This window comes from Molothrus aeneus, chromosome 13, assembly GCF_037042795.1.
Source record: "Molothrus aeneus isolate 106 chromosome 13, BPBGC_Maene_1.0, whole genome shotgun sequence".
NCBI lineage: Eukaryota > Metazoa > Chordata > Aves > Passeriformes > Icteridae > Molothrus > Molothrus aeneus.
In genome coordinates, this window is record NC_089658.1 from 2,021,874 (window position 1) to 2,030,832 (window position 8,959).

Below are 8,959 nucleotides of genomic sequence, written 5' to 3' on the forward strand. Positions count from 1 at the left end.
CCTCAACTAAACCATAGCATTGAGTACCACATCCAGGCTTTGTTAAACACATCCAGGGATGGTGACTCCACCACCTCCCTGGGCAGCCATTCCAGAACTTTATCACCCTTTCTGTGAAAAACTTTTTCCTAATATCCAACCTGTATTTCCCTTGGCACAGCTCGAGGCTGTGTGCTCTGGTTCTGTAAGTGCTGCCTGGAGAAACAGCCCAGCCCCAGCTGAGCACAGGCACCTTTCAGGGAGTTGTACAGTGATAAGGTCACCCCTGAATCTCCTTTTCTCCAGGCTGAGCACCCCCAGCTCCCTCAGTTGTTCCTCCCAGGGCTTGTGCTCCAAGCCCCTCACCAGCCCCCTTCAGTAACTCCCTGGTTACTCACCAGGGCCCCACAGAAGAGGCAGGGCCCAGAGCCCTCCTGCTCACAGACAATGCGCCCGCACTCCAGGCAGTTGTTGATGAGCTTGTGCTTCTGGCCCAGGCACTCGCAGGCGTGGCGGCCCGGGATGAGCACGGCCAGCCTGTCCTGCCCCTCTCTGGTGTACAGGCTGACATACTTGGGCTTCTTCTTGCAGGAAATGCTACTGCTGCTGACCCCACTGCTGCACTCCTGGGCCTGGGAAGGAAAAAAACAAACAAACAAACAAACAAACAGTGCTCCCAGTGCAGCACTGGCAGCAGAGAGCCAGCACTGACCTCTGGGCAGGCCAGGAGGTTCAGACAAGTGTTACTCTGCCTCACTGGAATGAAACTTGGACCAGACCCCAGACTGAGCGGAAAGACAAGCTCAGGCCTGCCAGAAAAGCTCCAAGGAATCCAAACAAAGCAAGGACACCAGGATGCACTCGAAGTTTGCCACCCATGCCAGCTGGAGCTGGTGGGATTTGGGCAGCGAGCGCTGCTCTCTGTGCTCTGCACAGCCTCACACCTGTTTAACAGCTCCAAACAGCAGCTCAGCTACTCCTGATGCCTCAGGGTTTGGCTTTTCTATTTTTCAGATTCTGTTCTGCTTTAGTGTGGGGGTCTGGGCTTCATATCAGGAGATAGTAAGCTCTCTGCACAGAGTAGGGAGACAAAACAATTCCTGCTCCAGCTGGGGACCCAAGGACAGCTGATCCAGATCTCAGCCCCAAGAGCACAAACAACGTGGGCTGAAGAGAGAAAACAAAAATGATGGGATTGCATGGGCTGGAGCTGTAATTGAACAATTAGCTCCAATATGCTAAGGGACCAAAACTAATAAAAGTGTGAGACCCCATAACCTGTGGTCCATTTTGTGGCCATTTTGGGTTGTGCTGCCCAAGGTGCATCCATTGAGGCCTCTTAATAAATCCCTACTTTATTCTTTAGTTCTGTCAAGTCTCTGTTCTGGGTCAGCCTGCACAAGGCATCACTCCCAAGCTCACTTCCAAGGGTTATTCAGACTCCCTGTTTGTAGCTGTGCACCCTGGGCTTGCCTGTCCCCAGACACAGCTGGGGGTGGCAGCAGGGCATTCACAGCCATGTCACCTCCCAGCAGCCTCCCCAAATCCCACCTGGCACAGCCACATCAGCAGAGGTTTTCCACACAGGAGGGTTCAAGTACTGAGCTGTAAAATAAATTCTGCTCCTCCTTCTGTGATCTGGCCTCAGTGATTTCATGATTCACCTCTGAGTTTCCATCTGGTTTAGTGACAAGCAGATGCAGCATTTCCAGTCCCCCCAGTAAAGTCCAACTGGTTTTAGTGCCACTGCCAGATTCAAACACTGCCACCATAAAAAAAAAACCCAAAACAAGATAAAGTGACTTTGGCAGATCTTTCTCACTTTTTGTTTTTAATTTTAATTAAGTTAGAAGGTAACTACAAGGAAATGGAAATCACTGTCCACTTTTAACCCACCAGTTCAAAAATGTTGTGGTTTATCCTATAAACACTTTTACAAATACTTTCATCCTTTGCAGCCTCCCTGCTCCAAAAAGTTCCATTTAAAAACATGAATTCATGTTCCACTCCTTACTCAGGAATTGCAGCATTTTTCAGGTTTTGGTGTTTCTATGCTCTTATTCCACAATTTCTTTCTGAAGTATTTCAGTTTCTAATTAAAGCTTCAATGAGTGTGACTGAGATAGTTTAAATACAGTAGGAAAGGATGTTCTAACTATTTGGTGGCTTCAATTCCCCACCCTCACATCTGATTTAAAGAAATCCCTTTTATTCCTAATTACAGACTCAACTTCCTTCACCTGCTCTCTCTTCTCAGGTTTTCTAGGGGAGAAAAATCCATGCTGGCATATTTGCTACCTGATGATTATTTTACTCCCAGTTATAGACACAAACAGACACAGCCTTTCTCCCCATCCTGGACATCATAGAAACATGGAAATAGTTTGGTTGGAAAAGCCCTCCAAGATCACAGAGACACGTCAATAACTCTCCTTCCTTTCCTCTCTCTCCCTCTCCCTCCTTTTCCCTCTTCCTCTTTCCCTTCTCTCCGTCCTCTGTCCCTCCCCAAGTGCCACATCCACATGTTTTTTGAACCCTCCAGGGATGGTGATTCCACCACTGTCCTAGACAGTCCATTCCAGTATCTGACCACGGTTTCCATGATTTTTTTTTCCCTAATATCCAACCTAAACATCTCCTGGCACAGCTTGAGGCCATTTCCTCTCATCCTGTCCCTGTTCCCTGGGAGCAAATGCCAACCTCCACCCAGCTCAACTCTCCTGTCAGGGAGTTGTGCAGAGCCAGAAGGTCCCTCCTGAGCCTCCTTTTCTCCAGGCTGAGCCCCCCAGCTCCCTCAGCTGCTCCTGGTGCTCCAGACCCTTCCCCAGTGCTGTTCCCTTCCCTGGACACGCTCCAGCCCCTCACTGCCTTTCTTGTGAGGAGCCCAAAACTGACACCAGGATCTGAGGTGTGTCCTGAGCAGTGCCCACTGGGCATCCCAGTCTGACACATCCCAGACTCTCATTTCCACCTTCCAATCACATCTTCACCAGTGTCTGACACCCTCTTTCCCCAAACCTTTCCAGTGATCCCCTGGCCCCCACACTCACCTTGGCCAGGTCCAGGGGGGTTTTCACCTCCTCCCCATGAGCAGCGGGCTCGGGGTGTGCCGGGGTCTCCTGCCTGTTCCTCCCTTTGCGCTTCCCCTTCTTCCCTTGGTCCCCAGCCCGCAGCACTTCCAGAGCCTCTGGAGTGGGAGCAAGCACAGACAGAGGCATTGAGGAGCAACACTTAGATCACCCCAAAACTTCTCTTCTCCAGGCTGAGCAATCCCAATTCTCCCAGCCTTTACTCCCACCAGAGCTGCTCCATTCTCTGAACGTTTTGGTGCCTCCTCTGGCCTCACTCCAACAGCTCCATGTCCTTCCCGTGCTGGATTGCTCTCACACACCATTAAGCAGATAAAATCTGATGGAGCTGGAACACACCAGGCTGTGGAGAGATGTGAGGTGCACAGAAAGAGCCTGGGATCAAATATGGGCATCTGTGGTACCTCCCACCCTGCTGGGAACCTCAGGAAAGGGCAACACTGGGGATTGAGGAGCAACTAAACTGCTTTTGCTTCTAATAAACAAATCAAGAGAGAGGTTGGGTAAGTACCAGCAAAAGAAAAATGTCTCTGGACTCCATGACTGAAAACGTGCAGCAGCAGCTCTCTGGCCACAGACTTTCCCACAAAAATCCTGGGAAGCTGTGGGAAACTTAGAGGAAAAGAATTCAAACTATTATTAACTCTCTTTCTATAACTACTGTTTATGGATATGGTTCTCTAGAGAGTGTTATTGATAGCCACCAATAAATGTGTGAGAGGTTTTCACTCTGAGACCAATCAGGTCTTAGGTCCACCATTGTTTCTAGAAGAACTGTAGATTTCTAATAATAAAGTGTCTTTCATGCCTTCTGGATCATGGAGTCAATGCTAATTATTACCTGGCTGGGGGCCTGCTACCACAAAAACAGGCTTTAAACTGCCTCCAGTCAGGGATGGGTTGGCATCCATACAGAGATTTGTGGCATGGAATTGTTTGTAAGCACAACAAGCGAGTTTATTTGGGAGTTTCCTGCTCTGCAGCACTCACCGTCCTTTTTCCGGTAGGCTGGGAAGGGCTCGGAGGGCAGCTGGGCAGATTTCCTCCACCTGCTCAGCAGCTCTTCCACAAACCAGCTCTTCTTCCCATCCGTGCCCTGAACAAGGTCAACAACGTACTCCCGGATCTCCTCCTCGTTCGTGATGGACAAGATGTACCTAGGGCGGGCCGAGGTGGATAAAAATGGGTGAGGGGGAGGATGGTCCGCGCTCTCATGACACAGGTGTGACATTTATCTTTCCTTTACCATCAGGTTTCTGTGGAGACCGCGGTAAGGCCATGGCAGGAGGTGGAACGATACCACCTTTAAGATCTCTCCCTACTAAGAGCAATCTGTGATTCTGTCACCCCACATCCCACCTCCCGCCACTTCTCCTCCCCGAATCTCCACCCGAACGACCACCCCGGGCAAACTCCCGACAGCTGCTCTGACACACCCTTTTTCCTCCGAGGAACCCCTGCCAGAGGGCAGGAGGGCCCCGCCCGCCCCCGGCTCCGCTCACCTCACCACGTCCTCGCCCACGTCCAGCCCGAAGTCCCCGCGCAGGTGTTGGACGCACCAGGCCAGGAGCGCGCTGGGCGCCGCCATCTTCCGTGGGGGACGGGAAACGCCGCCGCACCGCCCGGCACCCTCCCCTTCCTTTCCCTTCCCCCCGGGAACGCGGCCGCAGAGTGACCGTTCCGGGACCGGTTCATTCAAACTGGGAATGGTTTGGGTTGGACGGGACCGTAAATCCCCATCTTATCCCATTCCATTCCATTCCGTTCCATTCCATTCCATTCCATTCCAACCCCGCGCCATGGGCAGGGACACCTCCCGCTAGACCACGTTATTCCAAGCCCCGCTCAGCGCGGCTTTAAACACTGCCAGAGCTGGGGCAGCCACACTCTGTGCAGCCCGTTCCAGCACCTCGCTCCCCCCCCAGGGAATTTCTCCCCAATATCCCGCCCGGGCAGAGGAGAGCGGGAAGGAGAGCGGGAAGGGGAGCGGGACGGGGGCGGCCCCGCGCTCCATTGGCGGGCTGTGGCCAATGGCGCTGCCGAGGCGGGGCCGGGCCGGGCAGTGCCGGGCCGGGATGGCGCGGACCAAGGTGGATCAGCGTGGTCGTGCCTTCCGCAAGGGTGCGAGAACGGGACAGGCTGAGGGGGCAGGAAGGGAACGGGACGGGCAGGGCTGAGGGGGGTCCCAAGCGGGAAGAAAACGGTATGGGCAGGGCTGAGGGGGCGGGAAGGGAACGGGCAGGGCAGGGCTGAGGGGGTTCCGAGCGGGAAGGGAACGGGCAGAGCTGAGGGGGTTCCGAGCGGGAAGGGAACGGGCAGGGCAGGGCTGAGGGGGTTCCGAGCGGGAAGGGAACGGGCAGAGCTGAGGGGGTTCCGAGCGGGAAGGGAACGGGCAGGGCTGAGGGGGTTCCGAGCGGGAAGGGAACGGGCAGAGCTGAGGGGGTTCCGAGCGGGAAGGGAACGGGCAGAGCTGAGGGGGTTCCGAGCGGGAAGGGAACGGGCAGAGCTGAGGGGGTTCCGAGCCGGAAGGGAACGGGCAGGGCAGGGCTGAGGGGGTTCCGAGCGGGAAGGGAACGGGCAGGGCAGGGCAGGGCTCGGCTCATGGGGGTTCCGAGCAGAACGGGACGGGCAGGGCTGAGGGGGTTCCGAGCGCCGCTGCTGAGCCCCGCTGTCCCTTTCTCCGCAGTGTTGGTCGCCCGCGCTCCCCGCAAGGCGCTGGGCTCCGGCGGCGGCAGCAGCAGCGTCAGCGCAGGGCCGGCGCTGCCCGGCCGGAGAGGTGAGCGCGGCCCCTTCTCCTCCCTCCCTTCCCTCCGTCGCTTTTTCCTTTCTTTCCTTCCTTCCTTCTTTCCCTCTCTGTCTCGCTACTGTGAAAAACGCCAATCACTTGGTTTTAAAACTTTAAAAGTTTAATAGTAATAAAATGGTTGTGAAAATAGTAATATGATTAGAGTAATAAAAATTTGGACAATTACACTTTAGGACAATACAAGACAATAAGAGCAAAGAGTTACAGACGGTCCGGGTACCTTTTCCTGGGCGAAATAAGCCCGAAAAAGGACCCACGTTAACAGAGGATTAACCCTTAAAAGCAACAGCCTGTTGCATATTCATACACCTCATACATGATGCATAAATTCTATTCAAACAAAGGATTCTGTCTGGTCAGTGTCAGCTTCTTCCTCTGAATCCTGACTGCATCTTCAGGCTGAGCAAGGCGGCAGGAACTCGATAACAGAGCAATAAATTATTTTTCTCTGAAAGATTTAGGTGTCCTTTGGCTGCTATCTCGGTGCAAGTTCTTGCTTAAAAAAATATCTTACATAGCATAGATTCTATTGTAACATTATGTTATAACCTAAAACTATATTTAACACGCTACTTAAGAAAATTAACACAGCATAAGTTTCTAACATAACACACATAATATTCATTTTAATATTTGCAAAAAGCTAATGATAAAATACGCATTTTTCACACGACGTTCTTTCTCCTTTTTTTCCCTCCTCCTCCTCTTCTCTCTCCTTCCTTCCTCCCTCCCTCATTTCCTCCCTCTCTTTGCCCCTCCCTCCCTCCCTCCCTCTGTCCCTGCTCCGTCCCTGCTCCCTGCCCGCTCCCTGCCCAGGCTGACCCAGCGCTCCCTGCAGGTCACCAGCGCCCCGTGGGGCTGAACCGGGTCTGTGTGAGACCGGTGCCCGCCTGGCAAAGGGGCATCAGTGACTTCCTGCAGCTCCCATCCAAGGAGAGCCGGGCATCCGACGGAGACACGCCCGGGACCAGCGGCCTGGAGTGGGTATTGGGGCAAGGGGAGGTGTGGAAACCCAGGGAATGTTTCTCTGTCTGCTCTGGGGTGCCCTGACCCCCAGGGAGCACTGACTTTGACCCTCATTCATGGAGAAAGTTTCCTATACTTCAAGATAGACTAGAATCCACAAAAGTGTGAAACAGATTATAGAGAGTAGTGTAGATATGTCACTTGGTGAGAAATTGAGGTTTTGAGATTTTTAGCGTATTGTGGATGGAAGCAAGATGGGAGGGCACAGGGTGTTGTCCTGGGTTTCTTCTTCATGGGTTTGGGTGGCATTTTGTAATTGGGCAGAAAAGTCTGCATTGCAGACTCTTTGGGATCAGTTATGGGGTTAAAAGGGAAAATAATCTAGGTGTCAGTTCTTAATTGGATAGTTTAGTCTTAAAAGACCTTGTAAAATGAGATTGTTGGCCATTTTGTGCCTTCTAATGAAAAGCTGCCCAGCTCACAGTAGGGAGACTGTCTTACTGATAAGAAATTATAAATACTTGAGTCTGAACATGAATTACCCTCTCAAGTGCCTTCAATCCAGACCCAGAGAAACCAACAACTGGGACCACCACAGGGAAGCAAGCTGTGATGATTTTTTTCTCTGTGAAACTCCATTTTTGAAGGGGCAAGTTGACAGTGTGTCTCCTGACCTCTGTGTCCTCATGGAAGTGTTCTTTCTCAGCAAAGTCTGGCAAAGTTTTCAGGGACCTCGTGGAGGTTCCTGAAAGTGGGTGGAGTAACTGGTAGTTGAGGCAAGTTCTTACTGCTCAGACATAACTTTGCCAGCACAGTGAAGTTTTGGAAAAGCTTAGGAGAGCACTAACAAGTTCCACGTGCCAGGAATTGAATGGCTTTTCCAAGCTGGAGCCTCAGAGATTACCTGTAGGCTGCACAACTGACTAAAAAGGCAGCAGTATAAAATATTGTCTTACAGACACTGTTTTCCATAGGGAATTCTGGTTTGAACCTCCATTTTTCCACCAATTATAGGTATTTCCAAACTGCTAGGGGGAGCCCATAAGAATCAACCCCAAATTGTCCTGCAGGACAAGCAGACAAAGGCTTTTAAGTGCATCCCACCTGTTGGTGAAACAGAATACGTTTGCTGTAGCACAGGAAAACTTTCATGCCTTTAATTTGGAGTTTGTTGGGCTGAACAAGAGCAAGGTGGTGGGAAGAGAGCACAGGAGAAAGGAGCCCCTGTCAGTCCTGATGCCTCAAGGTGCTGTCTGAGGCTAAGTCATTTGGGCTTTGGGAAAAGGGCTTTGTTAGCCTTTCAAACCAGAGCTGGTTTCTGCTAATGCTTCTGAAATAATGCTCCTTACAGAGCTCGGCCCCTGCCACTGGATCCTGCCGAAGAGGGAGAGTGCTTGGAGGAAGAGTAGATGTGATCTGACCTCGATTTTCATGTTAAAATGCTCCTCCTACTTGAGCTGGGTTTTGTACATTTGCATAGCTCTTTATAGTTTTTTATGGCTTCCTTTCAGCTTTTGTACAAGACTAAAAGTCTGAGAGATGGCATGAACACTGGAGAAATTAATTAATTTTTACTGTTTGGCACTTAATGTTCATTGTAAACCACTGGTTTAATTTTTATCTTGGTTTGCTTGAGTTCCTCCTGCATGGTGGGCAGCTTTTGTCTTTCATCTTCTGCCTGCCTTGTGTTTGTGCAAGACTTGCACGATCGTGGTTGTTCCATTACTGCAAAGCAGATCCTTGTTTTTAATAAACTGAAACCATCTGAGCACACACCTGTGTTGTGTCTTTACTGTAGTAAAAGCTGTTAATGAAGATTTCTTTTTTCAAAGATGGGAAACTGGATTTGGAAAGACACTGGAGAGGTGGGTGGGCAGCTGAAACTTGCTCTGATTAGAAGTGAAGTTTAATTAAAACAAACTGGTTGTTCTAAAGAATCAGAACTCTGAAAGCTGGGGCAGCAATAAATGGCTAAAACTAAATAAATCTTGTTATTGTGGGTGTTTTAACATTGCCACATAACTTTTGGGGTAATTCATAGGAAAAAAGGAAGTGGGGCCTTATAATAGGTCCTGATGTCAGGAGTTCTGCTTCTGCTCCTCCTCAGCAGCTCCCTGAA

General features: G+C 51.0%; 2 protein-coding genes across 4 annotated transcripts in view; one reads left to right on the top strand and one right to left on the bottom strand.

Moving 5' to 3' along the window:
- TRIP4 (thyroid hormone receptor interactor 4) overlaps positions 1-4,921 on the bottom strand; it is a 30,139-nt gene extending 25,218 nt beyond the window's left edge. Inside the window, exons 1-4 of the mRNA XM_066558822.1 lie at positions 4,571-4,921; positions 4,059-4,225; positions 3,030-3,166; positions 378-611 (exon numbers count right to left, since the gene is read on the bottom strand). Of these exons, the coding sequence (XP_066414919.1) occupies positions 378-611; positions 3,030-3,166; positions 4,059-4,225; positions 4,571-4,656 (624 nt within the window). The 5' untranslated portion in view covers positions 4,657-4,921. The remainder of the gene's footprint in view (positions 1-377; positions 612-3,029; positions 3,167-4,058; positions 4,226-4,570) is intronic.
- On the top strand, positions 4,148-8,613 carry PCLAF (PCNA clamp associated factor). 3 transcript variants are annotated; one of them, XM_066558826.1, is made up of 4 exons: positions 4,148-4,290; positions 5,755-5,844; positions 6,713-6,854; positions 8,192-8,613. In XM_066558826.1, the coding sequence occupies exons 1-4, from the start codon at positions 4,251-4,253 to the stop codon at positions 8,247-8,249; spliced, it is 330 nt and encodes a 109-aa protein (XP_066414923.1). In that variant the 5' UTR covers positions 4,148-4,250; the 3' UTR covers positions 8,250-8,613. The 3 variants fall into 3 exon arrangements, with proteins under 3 accessions (XP_066414923.1, XP_066414921.1, XP_066414920.1); XM_066558824.1 differs by having other exon boundaries at positions 4,179-4,290; positions 6,691-6,854; XM_066558823.1 differs by lacking the exon at positions 4,148-4,290 and adding an exon at positions 5,010-5,189.
- Positions 8,614-8,959: the final 346 nt, after the last annotated feature.

Excerpts from the sequence above, each read along its gene's own strand:
- PCLAF (XM_066558823.1), top strand. The coding sequence starts at position 5,099 with ATGGCGCTGCCGAGGCGGGGCCGGGCCGGGCAGTGCCGGGCCGGGATG. Across the intron at positions 5,190-5,754 it reads TGGTCGTGCCTTCCGCAAGG|TGTTGGTCGCCCGCGCTCCC; the intron begins GTGCGAGAACGG and ends CTTTCTCCGCAG. Across the intron at positions 6,855-8,191 it reads CCCGGGACCAGCGGCCTGGA|AGCTCGGCCCCTGCCACTGG; the intron begins GTGGGTATTGGG and ends TGCTCCTTACAG.